Raw genomic sequence first — 23407 nt, forward strand, 5'->3', positions numbered from 1 at the left:
CGACTGCCCCAGGGGTGGAAGCACAGCCCCACCATTTGCCATGGACTGATCCAGACAGCACTGGAACAGGGTGAAGCTCCAGAACATCTGCAGTACATTGATGACATCATTGTGTGGGGCAATACAGCAGAAGAAGTTTTTGAGAAGGGAAAGAAAATAGTCCAAATCCTTCTGAAGGCTGGTTTTGCCATAAAACAGAGTAAGGTCAAGGGGCCTGCACAGGAGATCCAGTTTTTAGGAATAAAATGGCAAGATGGACGTCGTCAGATCCCAATGGATGTGATCAACAAAATAACAGCTATGTCCCCACCAACTAGCAAAAAGGAAACACAAGCTTTCTTAGGCGTTGTGGGGTTTTGGAGAATGCATATTCCAAATTACAGCCAGATCGTAAGCCCTCTCTATCAAGTGACCCGGAAGAAGAACGAATTCAAATGGGGCCCTGAGCAACAACAAGCCTTTGAACAAATTAAACGTGAGATAGTTCATGCAGTAGCCCTTGGGCCAGTCCGGGCAGGGCAGGATATTAAAAATGTGCTCTACACCGCAGCCGGGGAGAATGGCCCTACCTGGAGCCTCTGGCAGAAAGCACCAGGGGAGACTCGAGGTCGACCCCTAGGGTTTTGGAGTCGGGGATACAGAGGATCCGAAGCCCGCTACACTCCAACTGAGAAAGAGATACTGGCAGCATATGAAGGGGTTCGAGCTGCTTCAGAAGTGGTTGGTACTGAAGCACAGCTCCTGCTGGCACCCCGACTGCCGGTGTTGGGCTGGATGTTCAAAGGGAGGGTCCCCTCTACACATCATGCAACTGATGCTACATGGAGTAAGTGGGTTGCATTGATCACACAACGGGCTCGAATAGGAAACCCCAGTCGCCCAGGAATCCTGGAAGTGATCATGGACTGGCCAGAAGGAAAAAACATTAGAATATCACCAGAGGAGGAGGTGACACGTGCTGAAGAGGCCCCACTGTATAATAAATTGCCAGAAAATGAAAAGCAATATGCCCTGTTCACTGATGGGTCCTGTCGTCTCGTGGGAAAGCATCGGAGGTGGAAAGCTGCTGTATGGAGTCCTATACGACAAGTCGCAGAAACTGCTGAAGGAGAAGGGGAGTCGAGTCAGTTTGCAGAGGTGAAAGCCATCCAGCTGGCTTTAGATATTGCTGAAAGAGAAAAGTGGCCAGTCCTTTATCTCTATACTGACTCATGGATGGTGGCAAATGCCCTGTGGGGGTGGCTGCAGCAATGGAAGCAGAGCAACTGGCAGCGCAGAGGCAAACCAATCTGGGCTGCCGCATTGTGGCAAGATATTGCTGCCCGGGTAGAGAACCTGGTTGTAAAAGTTCGTCATGTAGATGCTCATGTACCTAAGAGTCGGGCCACTGAAGAACATCAAAACAACCAGCAAGTAGATCAGGCTGCTAAGATTGAAGTGGCTCAGGTGGATTTGGACTGGCAACATAAGGGTGAATTATTTATAGCTCGGTGGGCCCATGATGCCTCAGGCCATCAAGGAAGGGATGCAACGTATAAATGGGCTCGTGATCGAGGGGTGGACTTAACTATGGACAGTATTGCACAGGTTATTCATGAGTGTGAAACATGCGCTGCAATCAAGCAAGCCAAGCAGTTCAAGCCCCTTGGGTATAGTGAACGATGGCTAAAATATAAATATGGGGAGGCCTGGCAGATTGATTACATCACGCTCCCACAGACCCGCCAGGGCAAGCGCTATGTGCTCACCATGGTGGAAGCAACCACTGGATGGCTGGAAACATATCCCGTGCCCCATGCCACCGCCCGGAACACCATCCTGGGCCTTGAAAAGCAAGTCCTGTGGCGACATGGCACCCCAGAAAGAATTGAGTCAGACAACGGGACTCATTTCCGAAACAACCTCATAGACACCTGGGCCAAAGAGCACGGCATTGAGTGGGTATATCACATCCCTTACCATGCACCAGCCTCCGGGAAAATTGAGCGATACAATGGATTGTTAAAGACTACCCTGAGAGCAATGGGTGGTGGGACGTTTAAACATTGGGATACGCATTTAGCAAAAGCCACCTGGTTAGTCAACACCAGGGGATCTGCCAATCGAGCTGGCCCTGCCCAATCAAAACTTTTACGTACTGTAGAAGGAGATAAAGTTCCTGTAGTGCACATGAAAAATATGCTGGGGAAGACAGTCTGGGTTACTTCCCCCTCTGGCAAAGGCAAACCCATTCGTGGGATTGCTTTTGCTCAAGGACCTGGGTGCACTTGGTGGGTGATGCGAAAGGATGGGGAAGCCCAATGTGTACCTCAAGGGAATTTGATTTTGGGTGAAAATAGCCAATGAACTGAATTGTATAATATTAATTGCTTTATAATACTGTATGTTATCTCTTAACTATATGTTATCTCTTAACTGCATGTTAATATAATAATATAGTAGGTTAATATTAAGTATATAATACTATATATTATGATTGCTATATGCCGCATCAATGGTATTGCAGTAAGAATTGCCCAGCCTAAGGAAAATGAACTTTGATGAAACCATGTTGGAATGAGAACTGACTTCAGCATGCAACAGTCCAACACTGCACACCACCTGTCCTGCTCTGAAAGACTGTGATGACAGATGGAACCCAAAGTCATGGGCTAAATGAACTCAATGGACATTTTAGAGGGATGGGCCATAGACGAAGGGAATGATATCTGTGTGTATATCAAGATAGGGAAAGGGGTGGTGATTAATTGGAACACATTGGAAAGGGGAGGGCCTGTGCATGACGTAGATGGTATAGAATAAGGGGTGGATACTGTCCTGGTTTCGGCTGGGATAGAGTTAATTTTCTTCCTAACAGCAGGCATAGTGCTGTGTTTTGGATTTAGTAGGAGAAGAATGTTGATAACAGGCTGATGTTTGTAGTTGTTGCTGAGTACTGCTTATGCTAGTCAAGGACTTTTTCAGCTTCCCATGCTCTGCCAGGCGCACAAGAAACTGGGAGGGGGCACAGCCAGAATAGTTGATCCAAACTGACCAAAGGGCTATTCCATACCATATGACGTCATGCTCAGTATATAAACTGGGGGGGGTTGGCCGGGGAGCAGCGATCGCTGCTCGGGAACTGTCTGGGTATCGGTCGGCGGGTGGTGAGCAATTGCATTGTGCATCACTTGCTTCGTGTATCATTATTATTATTATCATTATTATACTGTTACTATTAGCATTACTATTTTACTTTATTTCAATTATTAAACTGTTCTTATCTCAGCCCAGGAGTGTTTCTCACTCTTACTCCTCCAATTCTCTCCCCCATCCCATCGGGGTAGGGGGAGTGAGCGAGCGGCTGCGTGGTGCTTAGTTGCTGGCTGGGGCTAAACCACGACACTCTGGCATGCAAGTTTCAACCTCTGCCCAAAGTCCAAGCTTCCTTCCCTTTTCTGGCTCTTTACCACTGGCATCAGGAATCCACAAGATACCTGTTAAAGCAAAGGGCTGATACGGCCCTTTTAAGGAGCTGTAACATGAGCTGCAAATCAAAGAATAGCAGTTCTGTAACAGCTGGGTCAGTGTACATAGAAAGAATTTCAGTGATGGTTATTTATTCAGTCTCTTACTGCAAGATTAGTCCCATTATGTGGCTCCTATGCATTCCCTTCCAATTCATTTGATTTAAATAAAAACTTCCTGCTAGCACTTATGTACATATCAGTGACAGTCATCTAAATAAAATATCCCAGGCACTTCAGTCTCAGGAACAGTCTTATGAGGAGGCGGATCATATTCTATTTATTTGGAAATGGGATGCATGTTGACATAGGGCTTATTTCAAAATAATATCAAAATGTTAAAATCTTTATGAAATCTTAACATTAAATTTTATGAAGACAGAGATGTTTGCTGGGATGTGATGCTGGGGGCTAGGACCAAAATCAACTGCTGAAGATTAAAAAAACACTACCACAGGAGGGAAGGGGGTACAACCACAAACTCAGGGTAATCAGACCTGTGGGGTTTTATCATTTTTATTTTTATCGCTTGATGTTATTTATATAATGTGATTTATATGCAGTGCTTCTGAATGCTGTATTAAATTGATAGCTCTTGCTGGGTGAACGCACAAGTACTATCTTTCTTTTCTTTAAATGTGCTGAATTTTGTTTTAGAGAAGCCTGGAAAGTCTTTCCTCCCAGTCTGGGGTCTGAAGAAAGTAAGTAAGTGTAGATAAAACCAGCTTGGTTAATCATCACTGCAACACAGGAAAAATTAAAATACATTTTTTGCCTGTAAAGTAGAGAAAAGCAATAAAAACAATGCCAGACGGTTAATGCCTCTCTTGTACCTTTCATTTCAAAGACCTCAAAAGAACATCAAGAAGAATAAAGGCAAAATCTATTCCCTATTGGCATCATTATAAATGTTGTATCCTCTAAAACTCTAAAGACGTCCAAGAAGAGTAGAAGAATAAATGGCATTGAAATAAAGAAAGTCTCTCTGGAGCTTTGTTCAATCGGCTTTGTTAGAATTCACTCAAATAGGATGATTACAAGAAAAGATCTCATTTGTTTCAACATTAAAGGAGCAAATTAATATGTGGCGAGCTGCTAATAATTGCCTCATTATGTAGTGAATGGGCATTGCATCCAATTTACAAAATTACAATCATATTGTTAAAGTAACAATTGGGAAAGTTTAATCTGAATTTCCTAACTATCTGTATGATTAGTTGTGGGATTCACAGAGTGAAGCAGAGTTGGTGGTTGGAGTGAGCTCTCCAGAGCACCACCGGCCTATAGAGCTAAGAAGTCGCAAGAGAAATTCAGTTTTTCATTAATGTAAATTACATCTGCATAGGTCCTGAGCCAGATTTGGTCCAACTGGCAGTCTCTGCTAAGACAGGAGCTTGGCACATGACTGGTCTGTCAAGACATTGTTTTGTTGGACTCCACAGACTCGTGCTGAAGTTTTGGCCAAGAGGTCGACACCTGGCCTGAGATCATCTCCGCCTGGGGATTCAGCAGACCTACAGGTCCGTGTCTGGGAAACTTGGCGATCCAGGATCTGTGCCACTGAGAAACCCACCCATACAAACAGTCCTGTAGCTGGAATTTCAGTCTCTTGGTGGAGACATTTGAAATGATGGGGGGAGTTGTTTCAAACTGGAGAGTAGCCAGTTTTCCAAATATTGAAATACTCTGTGGAACAGAATCATGTTTTGTGACCTACTTCTAGTTAGATTTGCTTGTGACCTTTTCTAATTCTGGCTGTTTTTGTTATTTAATGATTTGACCTTTGATTCTGTGAAGCCACTTCAGTGCTAAATGCGAAGATTTAATAACTAGAACTGTTTGATAAGTGACCTTTATTACACAGCTATTTCTCTTTGCTGGGGAAATGGCACTGTTTTGCAAGTTCTAATTCACAGTTTTAATTATCTTTTCTATTGTCTGTAAGCTGGCACAGGAAATGGAAAGGTCAGACATTTCATTTTCTTTACTGATTAAAATATAAGTGCTCCTCAACAGTTACAATGTATCATTCAGGAAAAAGATGGGACAATTTGTCAGAATCATGCCCAGCTGCTCTGCTGAGAACTTCTACATCCTTCTGGTCAGCAACAAAATGAATAATTTTCTCGAAGCAATAATAGCTTAGCCCCTGTGGTGTGTAGAGGTGAAATATGTGTCTAAATACATGAAAAAAGAAGAAAAGGTGAATGTTTCTTTGTTTTTTTCTTTAACTCATGTATCTACAATGCGAGTGAATGAAGATCTTGTGAAAGGTACAGGTAAACCCTTAATTCACATTCTTGGTCCAGAGAGCATAAACAGTAACAGCATAGGTTTCTGTATGGTCCTGCCAATCTGTGTCAATCCCGTTGCTGCTGGACCATCTCTACAGATGAGAGGGCAGCCTGGACTGCCTGCCAGAACCATTTTTGGTTTCTGTGATAAGGCTGCTGATGAGTTAGTGTTCAGTTGCTATCCTGGTGTTTGTGATGTGGACACCTGTAAACAGTTACTATTAACTGCAAAACAGATCACTAAGAAGGCACATTTTCTCTAATTCTCCAGTTTTCATCTCTCTATTCCGCTTTCTGTGTGTAAGAATTGTCTCTCTGCTTCTGTTCGTCCTTAATACAAACGATACAGCAAGTTAAATGGAAAAGTGATAGTTTCTCATACAGGTTAGGGCTATCGTGGGCAACCTTGCAGCCAAAAGTCTGCATATGGGAAATGGGTGTAAGGGATGTAGGACCCCAGAGTGTGGGGTGGGGGGGCAACAGCACATCACTCCAACTCCTCAAGGGTCATAGGGAGCTGTCAGCTGTGTCCTAGTTCAGTAGCAGAAGTAGCAGCCACAACTACCCAGGTGCTTCCCAGTTCTGGCCCCTTGGGCACCCACATCCCTGTGCCTGAATAGCTTCTGTGGGAGCCACCTGGCAGAGGAGCTACATTTGAGCAGCTTTTGAGTCTTAAAGTGATGGGACAGCCGTACCTGAGCTAGGGTGTAATAACAAACAGGAATGTCATGTTAACTGAGGAAAATGAGAAAGCTGTTGTACGCGGATTACTGAAACTGCCCTTTTCATGTGTGATGCTTATAAATGGACACCGCAAGCTGCCGGCCTGTTTCCATATGAGGGTTCAACGAGTGAATATTGATGTGTGTTTTCTCATACGTTGAGGAAGATATGATGCAAAAGGGTACTGAAGTCAGTGGATGATTCTGGAGTTCGTGGAATGTCTGTCATGGGTGTCAGTCTCCTAACTCTCTCTGGGATCTCTGTTGGGAAATATGCATATTAGTACATGTAAAATTTTGCTGCATTGTAAAAATACTTATTCTGAGGTAGGGCTGGGAGGGGTTAAGCCTCTGCCTCTACTGAAGAAGAGCAGATTATATGTTGACCTAGTGCAGGCATTCAATATTATGAAAGCGCTTTATAAATTGGAACAAGATAAATGAATCGCAACAAAAGAGCTAGAAAACCAGGGGACACAATTGCAGGAGTGAGTGTACTCAGTTTATTCGAGCAGAACAGTTACACTCAGTGAATAGAAAATGTGCAATGCATTTCTAACTAAGGTCAGAAAATCAAACAATTCCAAATTTAAGAGAGCAGCTCCATTTTAATGGAGAAGGAAGAATATTGTGGAAAAATGACTGAGGTTGAGACAAATTTAAATGGGACCAGATTCTTCACCAAATTGGCTTTTCCTATCTAGCAGTTTCATATTCAGCATTTGTTAGTTTGAAAGTTCACCCTGAAAGCTATAAATTAATCTACTGGGACTTTAACAATTCACTTCATGTTAGGATGTGAGTTATGCTTATGGATTTGTTTAGGTCACCCAGCCATGTCCTCACAATGTATCTGAGAGAGGATTTCTGTAACTAAGCCGTAAACAGAAAGACTGTTGTGTTCAGCTGCATCTCATGGGATTTTATCCCTGCTGTCAGAGAGCTATGCAGGACAGTTTTCTAAAACTACAACAGCTATGAAAAAATACCTGGTGTTCTGTAAAGGAAATATTGCCAATGCTTTTGCATGCAGTCAGGCATCTTTAATTCCTGATGAAATGAGGAAAGAACGTTTTCATGAATGACTCACATAGAGAAATCAAACCAATCACAATAGAGAAATCAAACTTTTGTAATTGTGAGATTTATTGCAGAAGTCTTGCAGGGTGCACCTTAGTTCTGTACAATATTTGTCACCTAAAGATGAGATATTTTAGCTGTTATAATTTGGCTTTCTTCAGATGTTTATCTCTTGTCTCTTATATTATGCACCATTATCAGAGAAATTTGATGTTTTGTCAGCCACCATGTCCTAAGGTTATAGTGGTCAAATGTAGCCAGGATATTCATCCACATCAGCTAAATGAGTGCGATGTTGAAGGGAAATAACCACAAGTCTGATCAGAAAAGCATCTAGCATCCTGTCAAGCTAAATGTCGAAAGAATATGAAGGGAATTATTCCTAACAAACATTAAACTGAAGTCACTGTCTCCCAACTGGGAGCATGACAGAAGATCAAGTCTGTGACCATACAAAAAATTATAGATGATCTGTGGCCTGGACCATTTTCTGTAGGTTTTTTTGACAGATCTAGTTTTCATTTGATTTAGATTTCTAACCAACCTTTTCGCACAATCCAACTTAAATACCAGGAATTTCCTTTTAGTCTGTTGGTACAAAAGAACCAAAAGACATTTACTATTTATACTCTGACAAACAGAACATCAGATAGGTCTCTCTATCTCTGTTAGATAACTGGTCCTATTTTCAATTCATACTGGAGAAATAATACCTAGAACATGCTCAGGAAGTACTGTCTTTGACTTCAGTTTGCCCAGGATTAAATCTCTCATTTTTCATGGGTCATAACCATTCTCTGGAGAGAACAACGTATTCCTCTGTCTGCATCTCCTTTCCAACTGCAGGATTTTCATGCCACTAGATTGCTTTTTAGAGCTTTATCTCATGTTTGACTTCTGTCACAAATTTGGGAACTATTCATTCAGACATATAAAAACAGTCAATGTATAGTTATATTTCCAGTATTACTTTTTCTGTACCTTTTTCCTATTACTGACAACACTTTGTTAAAAAGGAAAAAGGCATTGATCTAAATATTTTTTTCTGCTGCTTCTTTCTTTTATTGTTTTCTAGTGGAAAGAGTAACATTTAGAGGAAAACAAGGAATTATTACTTTTCTGGTTGACTTTGCAAAGTGGAGAACAAAGGAAAAGATTGGAACTGCCACCTGTTTCACTAAAAAGGATTGCATTCAGAGCTTTCTAGTGGTACGGTTTTCTAGCAGCTCTACCACAAGGGGATTGTTAGGTTTTTTTAAAGAGAAGCGTTGCTATCAATTTGTTGGACTGTGCCCGTCTTTCTTTTAACTGAATTTTCAGTCTTCATGTTTTACAGAGCAAGAATTGCCAATATTTTTGTTTTCTTTCTTCCAGCCCCTACAACTTGACTGTGACCTCTGTGCCATTGTTTCAAACTCGGGACAGATGGCTGGCCAGAAGGTGGGAGCCGAGATAGACAAGTCTTCCTGCATATGGAGGATGAACAATGCTCCCACAAAGGGCTATGAGGAGGATGTTGGGAAGAGGACAACCATAAGAGTGGTCTCTCACACAAGCGTGCCTCTCCTACTCAAGAATCCCGAGTACTTTTTCAAAGAAACCAACAACACTGTTTATGTGATCTGGGGACCTTTTCGAAACATGAGGAAGGATGGAAATGGCATTGTGTACAACATGCTGAAGAAAACTGTTGACAGCTACCCAACTGCCAAAATCTATGTGACAACAGAAAAGCGCATGAGTTACTGTGATGCAGTATTTAAGAAGGAGACAGGAAAAGACCGGTAAGTCCTAAATGTGAAGCACAATTATAATGTTTGACAAAAGATACATGAGAGAAGTCCATGCCGGATGCCAGCTACTAAATGAGTCCCCAGATATGTTTTTAATGGATTGTTATATGGTTTTGACTGTTATAAGCACTTGATGAGGCAGCAGCTAGGCCCCATTTACCCCACCTACACTACCTTCTGTTCTTTCCATTTCTGTTGGCTTGAGTCCCAAAAATATTGGATGTCTTCCTGAAATGTTTTCAAAGCTGTGTGTTGTTTTCAGCTCAATTTACTATTGATTAAGTTGACGTTTTATTTGGAGAGGATAATCCTACACAAACAACATTTCCAAATGCACAACCTCAGGATAACTCTGGATATTGTATTTTCTTCTCTGTTGAGATTCACTGTAGCTTTTCTTCAAACACAAACCTCAGGGTTATGCATTATTTCTATTTCTTGGTGAAAGTGGATTATCAGTGATACTGTAATAGATTTAGGTTTTTACCAGAATTATGCTGAAATTCTATTTTCCATGCCTGAGAATGTGTGTTTATGCTACTCAAGTGGGGACTGTAAGGAGATGAAAGTGTGAGGGCCACTGTTTTGGCTAGCATGTTCAGAGCAGAAACTGGATTTGTGGAATTAAGACCAGAAATTACAGGAATTTGTAACTGAGCTGCAAAAATTCTGATCATCTGTGTTTTGGCATGGAAGAGCACCTGTCATGTGCACTCACTGGTGCTAACTAGGAAGGAGGTTCCAGATCACTGCTGTGCCTTAGTATTAATTTTTGAATTTGCACATCATGAATTTGCCGTTGTGAAGGACTGTAGCTATTCTGACCAAATTAAAAATACAGATATTCACAAACAATTTAACTTAGTTCGAACTTTTGACTTAGCTTTTGAAGTAGAAGAGCTTGTTCTCTCAAACTTCCTTGATTCACTTTGTTATTAAACTGCCAAACTTGGTTAGAGTTGATTTGTCCTTTTTTTAAAACTATTGAAGCATAGGGAAGAACTTGCCTCTCAGCTTGTTCACCATGTGCACATGTTGCTGCTGCAATTCTGGAGTCAGAGGGAGCTCCTGTATGTCAAAGGTGTCAAGGTTATCACGGCTTCTTTAGTTTAACTGAACAAGCTGATGAACAGAGGCTAGTAGAGAAAATACACAAGATCCATTCTTCAAAAATGACCTCTAATAATCCAAGTCATCTGGTTTACATATTAATCAAGCTAAATATGATCATGGGTACATTATTGCATTGCTAAACATAAAAGTGTGTATATTTATGACTCTTCCATGTAACAGTCGGTCAAGTCACAGTGACTTTACAATACTTTATCAAAATCCTTATTGTGAGACCATTGTACACCAAAAATCTCATCATCCAATGTCAAAGTATCCTCAACTCCAGCCTAATCCATTCCTTTTCAACAAATTAACACATCTCAAGGTTTTATTATTACAATTAACACAATACAAATGCTTCTTTCCATGTCAAAGGCAGATTGAACTTCTGTTCTCTCCGTGCTTATGAACAAAGTTCTTAAGCAGCCTAATGTCAAAGTGGCCCAATTTCTTTTTCCTTAATCTGCTACGACTAAAAGTTTCACATTGCGAACAGGGGCAAATTGTAAAGAGCCTGCCTCATGACCCACATCACATTGCATTTGGACATGCCCCCCTTTAACACTGTGAAAAAACCCCCACCGCTTCTTACGGTGGCAATCAGAGAACATCCTTGTGTCTACTGCAACCTTCATTTTTAGTCCTACTTTTCCACATCAAATACTAAGCAGTGTTTTTAACATCATTTAGTGCGCTTGTCAGCCAGAAACAAGGGAAACAATCAACGTGTCACCAGCCAACACCTTCTGTATCACAAGAAAACATCCTGCAGTTCTCTGCTAATCAGGGGACCTCAGTTTGGAAACTGTTTCATTTTCTGTAACATCTCCAATTCACAGGACCCGTCTGCTGTTTCTAGGGAGGGTCATGAGACTGTTAGAGGTATGTGGCATTTGTGGAAGCAGTAAAGGGAGAGCACAAGAGATTTGTGGGTGATGAAAATAGTTTCACGTGTTGTGCCAGACTATTATGATGCTAAGACAGACTCAGGTTCCTCAGCCAAATATTCCTTCAGTTCCTCAGAGAAACATCAACTCTTGCTTGCAATATTAGATTGAACAGAGGTCTGTTTCAACATGTTCCCAGCAAAAATTCTGGAAGGAAACCAAGTTCAACTCATATTTTAAAATGTACTGAGTGGATTGTAACCACATCTATTTTAGTTTAATCCTAAAATACTGTCCTTATGTACAGAGTATGCTACTAATACATAGTAAGATTGCAACAGATTTCTAGTCTGTCAAGCCTTTAATGAGCTTTCTATTTCTACTCTTTGATATACCATCTTTTTAGGTAATTAGTGGGACTTTCCAGTAGTTTCATCCTAGTGGTGCTCAAGTTTTAAAGGATGTTATGAGAAGCAGTTAACAGGTATGTGCTGCAGTCACTTCTCTACTGCGGAAAAGCTCTGGTCCTGCACCACTGACATGAGAGCTTCATCCCTGACTTCACTGAGTGCAGATTCAAAACCCACAGCTTTGGTATTGACATATGGTTTATTATTGGTTCATGGAAGAAACAAGAATTGCCTCTAAGTAACATCCAACAAACAAGTTTGTTTATTTCACAATGAAGCATTTTTTTAATTCTACAACAGTACAAAATACCCTCTGATATGGGCTATCCATGCTGGAGAATTAACCTTGTATGCGGTGTTATGAATCTGGGGGACAGATGTTCTTTCTGAGAGTCTTCATTAGTGAAGCATTTGAGTTCAAGGCAGTGAATGCTCATCCACTTTGAATAATTGTTGTACATAAATAATATTCATTACCAGACATCCACAATTTTTCATTAATCCATTTTACTTGGTACTTCCCTAGACGGAGCATAAAGCTGGCAGCTTCTTCCAGTACTTCACTAATGTTTTCGTATATTATATGTATTGAGCCAAGTGAAAGGATTTGAAGAAACATTAGGTAATTACTAAATGTGGCATCTTTGTATGTATTCCAATCCAGGTAAGTGATTCTAAAGCCATCTATATCTTTGCCATGCATTAGAAATATAATGCAATATGATATAACAACATTTAATTGGTAATAACAGAGAAAACTGTAGTCTTCATTAAAGCAGCAAAGCTAATTCTGGTCTGATAAAGTGCACTGAACAGCCCTAAATAGGTTTTAATTAGCTGGCACCAAAGCTGCACCACCCTTAGGGGAGGGTAAAATTAATGAAAACTAGCAGCAAATAGATCAATGCTACTGGATGTTATTGCCTTAGGTGAAGGTGATGAGGAAGAAAGGAGTGTCTTTTAAGGATCATTTAGAAAACAGTCTGCGTTAAAAGTCACTTTCAAAAAGCAATGATAAAATAAATCTGTGCTAATATCAGTGAAACAGTCTAATGTCATCCAGACTGCAGACTCCATTTGTGTTTATACTACAAACATCTCAGACTAACCACTCAGCACAGTATGTCCAAGTCATGCCTCTGATGGCACCGCTCCACATCCCCTCTCGAGGCTGACGGTGTGATCAGACCGCTCCTGTGCCACTGGATGTGGAGGATGTTGAGCCCCAGCAAACAGCCAGCAATGCATGTGCTGATACTGCCCAAAGCACAGCTTAAGTTGGTGTTTCTAGTCACACTTCTTAGAAATAACTACTGAAAAGAGCCTGCTGAGCTTTGCTGAGGAGGTGTGTTCTGAGCTCCTAAAATTCCTGTTGAGAGACATGAGATAATGTTCTGAAAAGCATCCGGTTTGGTAGACAATTGACTTTCCACACACTGTCTTAACTCTGAAAACATCCATCCTGTACCCAAACAGTTCAATTCAACAACACTTTATTAGAGATTATTAGCTATATAAGCATGTCTACAGGAGGCAGCTTCACTGAGCCACATTTGCAGTCTGATGGCTATTTCTGAAGGATTTTTTTTAGTATCTTGGACAATTCTGAAGAACCTAAATTGCTTTTGTGCTTCTCTTCCAGAAGTTCTTAGTTTCCTCTGTTTGTGCCAGATGGTGCTATGTGGTAGGTTGTGAGAAAGCTGTTTTATCATTCGAGGCAGAAAGATAGATCATTCTGAATCACTGACTTCTGCATCAAGATTCAAAATTTGGGGGTGTGCTCAACCTGCTATTTTATTCAGTTCTGCTCACTAATTATTTATTACTTTGGCGATATACGAGATCTATATTATATCTCTGTCATTTAGAGCTAACAAATTATATTCATCTAAAGTTCAGATTGACACTGTTAGACAACTGCAGTCATCTCAGCTTCACCTCAGCTAATATGTGGTTTTTGATGTGTCTGACTAATCTACATGAAGCTGTAGTCTAGTAAAAATGTCATTGAAATGAACAAATGAAATTACATTCTCTGAGACTCAAGTAGCTGCAACTTCTATCATTTGGTGATATTCTCTGTGAATTGAGGTAGTAGAGCTGTCAGTGGCCAGAACGTCAAGAGTTTTATGCCGTATTTCTGGTTGTTGGCTTGAATGAAATATTATAGTAATGCTATTTTCACTTTTGCACTTGCTTACATATATGTATTAGCTTTCCTATCAGGGCCATTCAGGGAAAATGTAAAATCTTAGCTAGTGTTAGGTAATATTTGCAGAAAACAGTTTTTCCTTGGGAAGTTGTGAACATTGACACTGAATCTGTCTCAGAGAGTTAGATTTTGGGACTTGGCAAGTAATTCCCATCTGTGCTTTGTATGAACATGCTTTTTCTAAAAAAAATAAATTCTGGAAGATGAGTAAAAGTTCATTTAATTTTGAAAGGAAAATTAGCAGAGTTAGGGAACATCAGCATCTTTAAATTACAGAACTCTTGGAAGAAAATGGTGGAAAAACTGATTCAGGCTGAGGAAATGTGTAATGCCTGTTGAAACGTTTTTAAGGACAAAAATGAATTGTAGTTTACATTTTCATATAGTCTTTGTCATGATGATGTAGTTGCTGCTGCTGCAGCAATAAAGTCAGCAAAAAGTTCTCAACTCCCCGTGAGCATCACAGCAAACCCCAAAATATGTGTTTAATATAGTGACCATTTTTCAAGTGCTTGATGGTGGATCTTTCTTGAACCATTGCTTGGCACTCTGTTCTTTCTTTTTATAAAGTAATTCCTTCAAAAAATGCTAATGGATTTGTCCATCTTAATCTATAGAGGGTTTAAATAGTTTCATTGTCAGCTAAGACTGCTTTATTACCTGAAAAAACAAGGGTCTAAAGCATGAAACCTTAATGAAATAAATAGATTTTTCATTATAAAACACTTAAAACCTCAACATCTATTGCTATTTGTGGTCAATCACTGGACGGCTAACAACTGTTTTGAGGTTTATATTCGCTCTTCCATTTCCTGGTAAAACACCAGTTGTTCCTGAGTGTCCTAGATTTATTCCCTGCAGCCCATTAGTAACTGCATTTATATTTCTTTATGAAGATTTTCCTAATTAAGATGAACATTTTTCTCTATTAGGCAGATGGAACTCAATAGAAGTCAGTTTTTTATTAACATGCCAGTAAATGCTGTACAAAGCACCAGCACTTTTGTTAAGAAACACAGCTCCTACTACATTACACTGATTACATAGTAAAGTGAAACTTTATTAAAAAATGTCAATATTAGCTAATATTTTGTGATAAAACTGTGGCTGCATATAGATTGGTGTGGGCTCAGAGACCTATTGATTCTGTGGTGGTTGCTGACTTTATCCATGGAGTTATTTCTTTTTACCTAATGATCTAAGTCAAGAAATACATAATCAGGATCTACTTCATTTTTGTGCATTTTCACATGTTCTTTGCATTAATCCAGCTTCTATTGCTTTTACTATATCACGTGTTCTTTAAGTGCCACTGAAGCTGTTTTCTGCTCCTGACTATCCATATATTAAATCTTTATACAGTGTTTGGTGTTGTCCTAATTACATACATACCTTTTCCATCCTGTCCTTTAAATATTCTGCAGCTTTTATGGTCAAGAGAATATTGCTGGTATCTCTCATGAGCAACACTGTGATTGCACATGTAGGTGAGATTCTGCTTCAACTTTTCTCCCATCCCGTGAACATATGCCTTTTGCAAGGATTATGTTGGTCAGTGATCCATATGCTAGCAATCCTGGTAGCACTGTGGATCACAGTGGTTCCAGTTTTGCTGCTGGTGGTGAAGGTATTTTATGGTTGCAAAGGCAGAAGTCTCAGAAGGAAAAATTAGCAAAGGCATGGATTTTGAATGAAGCCTTTGGTGTTTATAGAAGCTTCACTGGATTATCTTCCATAGTTCAACAGTGACTTTTTCAGATCACAGTGTTTAAAATAGACCTGATTTCCCTAATGGAGCTTAAAATTTTAGAGGAACAGAACTAATTTTTAAAAAATAAAGAAATTAATCTATTTTTTTAACTCAACCTTGCTGCCAGCTGAAATAGTTGTCTTTAAAAACACAGAGTGATTACCATTGAAGTCTATACTTATCACCAGTTGTCACACAGCAATACTTTTCTAAGATATGTTAAATAGATTAGAAAATAAATGCAATGTTGCTGTTACTTTAGTGTAATGCCTGTTGGTTACCGAAAACTGTGGGTTTTCTAATGGAAGCTCCCTAAAGTGCACTGAGCTGTATTTACAGTGTTTAGCAAAAGACAACATACTACAATCAAACTGCATGAGATGCACTGGGAGATTTTGTGTTGCTGCTCAAGTGAGGATAGCAACTTTGGGAGGTAGGGAATAAAACACTACAGTGATTTGTTGTTGCTTCAGAGAGAGAAGAGTTTCTGTACATCTGTCCATCCACTAGCTAGTAAAACTTACTAGAAAACACTTTTATAAGAAAAGGTGTATGAGAACCAATTTCAAATATCTCACTGAATGATGTATAGAAAATATTATCTTCTCAAAGCTTTGAACACGTAGGCAGCACAGCAAAAGAAAAACTTTAAAAGTAAAAAAAAGTTTAGCCTGAACTGATATTGGAGTATTTTACCTTAAAATGTAGAAAGATTGGTAAACAAATACTGCACTGAAAATTTAATTGGTAAGAAATCAAGGCTGTCTGAGACCTCATACACATAGGAGGGAGGAAAACTGAGGGAAAATGGTGACATTTTGTGTCTCATTAAATTAATTTAGAACTCGGTGTTAACTAGGCACTTGCTTATGCACATCTTCAATGTGTATTTTCACCCATATAAAAACAAAACAGATGTTCTACACTGTTTTATTTATATGTCTGTTATCATGTAGCCCATATAAAGAATTCAGGCTGCAATTTCAGAACAGTGAAACTGTACAGATCTATATGTGCGCACATGGATTTATAGTGCACGTCTTTGAAGGTAACTCAGGATTCACAGCCACGCTTCTCGGAGAACTTGATGTGCTATTGGGATATGCTACAGCCTGCGTTTAGAAAACAATCACTGACTACATCCTATACAGTTCCTGTGATACTTAAATTCTCTGAGCTTTTAACAGTGAGCAGCTATGCATTTAAAGAGTAACATGCACAGGAGCAGCATGTACAATTTTTCTCAGGCATTCACATCTTCAGCAGGTTTTGGAAGCTATAGCAGTTTGGAAAAACAACTACAACTGTGGGGATTTATTATGAATCTTGAGGAGCATCCTCCAGTAGTTTGCCTGACATCTTGGATATTGATCAGCATGTAGCTTAGTTTGGGTGTGAAGGGCAATACTTTTTGATGCAGATGTTCAAAGATTCAGCCATTCTATTTTCAAGATTTTGTAAGAAATTCTGGTTTGTAGTAGCATTCAGTACAGTTGGGACCACATACCAGAGACACCACTCATCTCAGAACCTGAGCAACCCTGTCCAGTACATTAGTATTCAGTAAACACACAACTGCAATGGAAGAAAAGGTTTCTAAAAGCCCATATTTGTTCTTTGCAAGTTTGCTTGCTGTTACTGTCCCATCCTGGTCTTTGGAGACTTCTTTTTCTTTGTTTTTATTTTTTAAAGTCAGTCATCCCAGCAAGCATATCCTCTCTGCTATAGTCATACTGGTTACAGAAAGGAGGCATGAACTCCCTGTCTACTAACATTCTCTACATGACTCATTAAAACTTCCAAAGCACAGGATTTGCTGCAAAACTTTAAAAATTGCTGCAGATGATGTCACTAATGTAGAATAAGACACAGAGAGAGGAAAGAAAGCGATAGCAGATGAAATCCTAAGAAGCAAATGGCATGCTTTTATTTTAACAATAAAAACAAAGATAAATGTCAGAAATATGTGCTCTGTGTTCAGTTTGCTCTCCATATGTTGTTTCCGAGTTTTCCCTGAAGTACATTCATTAGAGATGCTAGTGTTCCTGTCTCGGAAGAGCGTCCCAAACATTTTCTGTGAGAGCATTTCCGAAAATATTGCAGATACCACTTAAGCCTCAAAATGCCTTTGTGAGGCAAGGAATAGTTATCCCCCTTTTACAACTTGACTTCCCTGAGAAAAGGGCAGTGGGGAAAGCAGGAGCTATTGCTGTGCAGATATTCATGCCCATAGGGCTTTTTGAATGTTGTATGCTTACCATGAAGGCATTTCCATCTCTTACAGTGCTAATTTTGGGTTGGAATGATCTGGAACTGCAAAATGGAACCAATTTCTGCTGCTCTATACTCTGTTTTCAGCCAAACTTGGTAATGTTCTGGCACATATTTCCATGTAAAATTAGGAGTAGTCTCCTGATATTTTACAGTCAATCAGAATATTAGGGAAAGAAAAGAATTTGAAGAATATTTGCAAAGCAGTATTCCTCTAAAAGAAGAATTTTAGTTTCAGTTTGTTCAAGTATTTGTTTTCCTATCCTGTGTCCATCCATCTTAGCATTGTCTCCACACCTTCCTCTGGTCCGTTAAGAAATGTGACTAGTGTTTGTCACGTGTAGCTTTTTCTTTTGTCAAGGGAGAACTGTGTCTTTGCTGGAGCTTAGTGGGGGTGTTTTTTTGCTCGCTCTCTCTGTGCTGCTCTGATTTTACATTAGTGATGACACTGTTGAAATACGTTTTGTATTTAAGTAGAAAAAAGCAGTGGTCCTTAACGCCTCTGGGCTTATTTCATGGTCTTAAATTGCCTTTAACTTCTCTTCCAAGAAAGCACAGTGTTCAACAGAGTTGGATTTCAGCTCCATGGTACAGATCCTGCCAGGGACTCTCATCTGCAGTGGCATCCCAGAGCCTTCTCACTCCTAGAGGTATTTTGGGTCTCGCTCACGGAGTGCCTTGTGGATATGAAACTTCATTTAACTTTATATGGGATATCCTCAGGATATCCTCAAGTTTTAGGTACTACTTAGACCTGTCTAAGCACCAGTGGCTTCCTGCCAAGCTACACTGCTTTGCTTGGTTAGGAGAAAGGAAATGAATGGATGAGTAACTAAGGCCAGTTCATTGTTTGTCAGTGGGAAGTAGAGTATTTCAGGGAATATTTCTGGATATGGTTTAGGGTGGTACTTGAGGATGATATATTCAGGGAAGGCTTATTCCAGTTTCACTTCCAAGCTTTTAATTCTGGATCACTTAAAAGTTTTCCTCTGCTTTTGAAATGATAACCACTGGTTTCATATGTATTTGACCGGTTTCAGGATAGCAGTAGCAAGAGCTGCTCCACATGTTTTCCTTAAACTTCTGTCTGTGTACCAGGACTGAGACTGGCATATAATATAAATATTTTCTTTATTGTTACTTTAGTTTTTTCCCTGAGGCTGTCATATTGATTTCAAAACCATGGTCATCATTATATGAAAATGGTGGCATTAATACATTGGTCTTTGTGGGTAGATTATAATAGAAAGTTTCAAAATAATTGCCCACTAATGTGAGAGGTGGAAGTAGATATAGTATTATATTGCTTGTAATGTAACCATTAAAATAACAATTATGTGATAATGAAAAGACTCGTTATGCTTTAGTTTATCTTTACATAATGTTAATAGCTAATGAAAACAGGGAAGATTATATCTAATTACATTTTACAATGCTGTTGCTCTTCCTGTAAAGAGAACATTTTGCACAGAATTGTAGATTTGCATGCTTCAGTAAAGTTTGTGTCCACTCTCTATATACCTCAAAATATGACTATTTTAAAACCAATGGTTACAAGTTCTTTTCTAGCAAATGGTACATACAGTCTTCAAAGAACACTTTTGAAATTAAGTTATCAGAGGTAGTCAAATGTTGCAACATGGCTGCATTGAACAATAATTTTATGTCCTTCAAGTTTGATATGTTAGAAGAATGAAGGTAGCTTGATACTGAGTCAGTCAGTAGAATACCATCTCTCTTAAGATGAATGAGAAATGTGAAATGTAGGCATTATCATCTGTGGCAATTGTGCTTTGGCATTGTCTATTGCTGAGTAGTATTGCCAGCCACGTGAGCAAGTTCTTTTTCTGTTGTAGCCAGAGGTGGAACACACAAGAACAAATAGAAAAACAGTGCTGTTTTATTTATTTATACTTAGATAAATATAGATGGATAGAGAAGCCTCTCATTTTGTATGTTGGGATACTGAGCTCAAAGTTAAAAGTTCTTAGTTCAGGAATGCATAGATAGAGCTCCCAAATTTTCTTAATGGCAAGAACATTAATTAGAATTGACATTTTGGTATTTGTATATCCAGATCAGATGACACTGATTTTTAAAGATGCAGTAAGATTGGCCTCCAGTTTTCAATACTTTGCATATTTTCTAAACATAATGGCACGGTTGAATGTTTCCTTTAAATGCCAAACTCATGCAAGTGGGAATTATATCATCTAATCCATTTCACTCCAAAACAGAATTAAGAGATATGAATTAAGCAGTTACGAACTAGGCATTAAAAATATAATTGCATTGATTTTTCTAGGTATTATACCAAATGACATCAATAGAAAATGTCTTTGGTCTAACAGTGTGATATTTAATTAGTTTATGTTAATTGCCTGCATTTCAGGAGCAAATGGCTTGATTTCTTTATTTAATAAATGAAGCAATGACTTGGCCTTCTGCCATTCCTCCACTGCCCGTGGTCCTAGCCCCGGTGTACCCAGGGAGCGTGCGAGGCCTGTAAAGGTGGCGATAGGAGGGGGTGAGGAGAGCCGCAGATACAGCTGGCAGCCTCACCACTGCCAGAAGTCCATGGCAGCCTGGCCCCCTCGCCAAGGAGGTAGGGAAGCCTTTCCCGTCGAGGGGAGGGGATCGCGGACTTCCACCTTTCTACCACATTCCCTGCTGCTCTTGCCCACAGCCGATGGGAAGGCTGTGGCATCTCCAGGCTGCCAGGGTGGGAGTGCTACAGAAGAGAGTGAGGCCAGAGGCCCGCTGAGTTATTTGGTGCATCCGCCTCCAGGATTGTCTCCTTGGAGGCGACAGTTCTTGTGTCTTTGCAAAGGCAGAGTTTAATTTCCTGTTCCAGTGAGCTAAACGGTGGGTTGAATTTGTGAGCCACGGTATACAAGGTGGTGTTCAGAGCCTGGTTCCTGTCTGAGTCTTTGTTTGGAAGCCAGGCGAGCTCAGTACATGCTAAGGCGAACGCTGTCTGTGGGGCCTGAGGCCTGGCCCCAAGCAGTTCCTGACGCATTTCAGCTTTTGTGCCTTCTCCTTACGCCGGTCTCAGACTCTGCCGTTTGGATTAGCAAACTCTAATCACAGGCTGTAATGTTGTCACTGCACTTTGGTCACAAACTCTTCCTCGTTCATGCTTCTCTTTAATGGGATACTAGTTTCCATTTGGCACGTTTCTTGCTTTCCTTCAGATATTTTTTTCCTTCTCTATCATTACTGGTATTTTCCACATTTTTTCCTCTTTGATTTCCTGCCTCATTGTTTGTAACTGTTGTCTATATAGCTTTCTTCTCTCAGCCTTTTGTCCCTTTATTGTGAAACATACTGCCTCGAACACACCTCCTGTTTTCGGCACAATCTCTTTTAAAACAGCTCACAGACCTGCAAGGTATCTGATGAAGAACAGCTCTCCCCCCTGTGCCCTTGCCCTCGCCCTTGCTCTTTCCCTTGAATCCTAGAGCAGAACACCTGAAAGTCTGATCTGGAATTGCAGATCCCAACTCAGTACATCCAGTACTTAAAACAAAAACAAAATATCACAGTGGGATGTAGAAGCTGTGCATGATTATTTATTGATGATTGCTGGTTACAGCAATTAAAACAGCAGGGAGCTCAGATTTTGATCAGAAACCAAGTGATTTTTCTGTACACTTTTTATTGTAAAATGAGAACATAATATAAACCCGTTGTGCTCATGCTGTTAAGTGCTAAGCTCTGGCATGACCTGCTGTATGAACAATGCATGTTCCCTGTTACATGAATATGTCGCTCTGTCTATGCAAGCATTGATAAAGGCTTGGGGCTGTTATACAGCAAATTTATATATATGTATATACACAAGCTATCACAAATGCTTCATATCCGTGCTCCAGTGTACCAAACACCCAGCACAATGATTTCAGTGTGAAATGCAAAGGGATTTGGTATGCGGAGCTGGGACAGCCTTTCTGTGAGCTTCCAGCACACAAGGTGTTCACACAGAGACTCACTTCATGTGTTCCATAGTGTTAGCAATGAGCAAGGTCCATGTGGTTGGTTTTGGCTTGTTGTAAATACTTGTCAATTACGACAGTACAAGATAGCCAGACTGGCAGTGACTTTTAGGTCTTTATGTGCTACAGATACAATTTATTTGCTTTTAGTATTTGTAACATCACCAACTGCTAAGGGAATTGGTGTTTAATATGTTTCTAAATAAGTAAAACTAAAGTATAAATAAATAATGCCTGGTTTATTAGTCCAGGTGTTTTCAGCACTGCTGAAAGTGGTTTGATGACAGCCACCAGCACTAGCAGTGGAAAAAAAGCTGATTTCTCAGTGATTATTATCATTATAATAAACCATAATTGAAAGATTACAAAATTGATTCTTTTAAAAATTAATGTTGCATGAGTGAGCAGGCTCTGTGGCATTCGGATTTTTTCAGTGGAAGGAAAATGGCTTGTTTTATTTCCTGGCAGAAAACTGCTGATTTTCAAACAATCACATTAGAGAAAACAGTCCCAGAGGGTTACAGGAGACAACCGACCTATGTCATTATGCTTTACCCTTTCCTGATGGGTTCGGAGAAGAGCCAGAAACAAAAGAAAGTTTTGTTTTCTTATTGTCATTCATTATTGAGAGTGCCTTGGGAAAATCTGTTTGGCCAAGCAATTTTACATGGAACGAGTGAGGAAATATTTGACTGCAAAGAACATAAACTCCTTCCATCAATATGCAATTTTCTGGATCCATTTGTCCAAATGATTATTAAGAACAGTTTCTAAATTTGCAGTGCTTTACAACTTCAAAGGGCTGTGAAAGCATTAACTAGTTAAATGGATGGAAGTGTTTTTTAAGAAATAAAAAGAAAAAGACCAAAGTCAGTTGTAAGACAGTTTAAAGTGCAAAGTACTGAAAACAGCAGGAAACCTGAGGACCTGGAGTAGCAATCATACAGTACCATCCGCCCCAATCAGGAAACTGGAAACCACAGATTTATCTTTGATGATTTCCTGTAAATATGCCCTTTGAGGGCAGATTGCCCTGCCCAGTCTTGTGGGAAAAGCTCAGAGTTACATCTCTTCTCACCACAACATATGGATCTCAGCAAGCCCTGCTTCTCTATTTCCGAAGTCATTCCTCAGGTGGAAAAGTCTGAGAAAAAAAGTCATTAAATACTGTTGTAAAAATGCTGGTTATCATCCTTCAAACCTGGTCAGTTTGACTGGAAAACAACTTTCTGAGGGTTTTTTTCCTGGCCGTTTTCTTCAGTAAGGCCTGCCCAGTTTTCCAGACCTCCTGCTATCCTAGTGGAAGTGGTTTTATTGAGGTTTCCATTCACTTCACAATACCATGTCTCACTTTTCCCTAGGATGCAGCAATAT

The 23407-nt window shown here is 39.9% G+C and overlaps 1 protein-coding gene across 3 annotated transcripts in view; it reads left to right on the forward strand.

The window, feature by feature from the left end:
• The window catches only part of ST6GALNAC3 (ST6 N-acetylgalactosaminide alpha-2,6-sialyltransferase 3), a 234764-nt gene that overhangs the window by 150928 nt on the left and 60429 nt on the right, over positions 1 to 23407 (forward strand). For all 3 annotated transcript variants that reach the window (XM_075710460.1, XM_075710461.1, XM_075710459.1), the window contains exon 3: positions 8977 to 9386. In XM_075710460.1, coding sequence (XP_075566575.1) covers positions 8977 to 9386 — 410 coding nt within the window. The remainder of the gene's footprint in view (positions 1 to 8976; positions 9387 to 23407) is intronic.

Source organism: Pelecanus crispus, chromosome 5 (genome assembly GCF_030463565.1).
Source record: "Pelecanus crispus isolate bPelCri1 chromosome 5, bPelCri1.pri, whole genome shotgun sequence".
NCBI classification, from domain to species: Eukaryota; Metazoa; Chordata; class Aves; order Pelecaniformes; family Pelecanidae; genus Pelecanus; species Pelecanus crispus.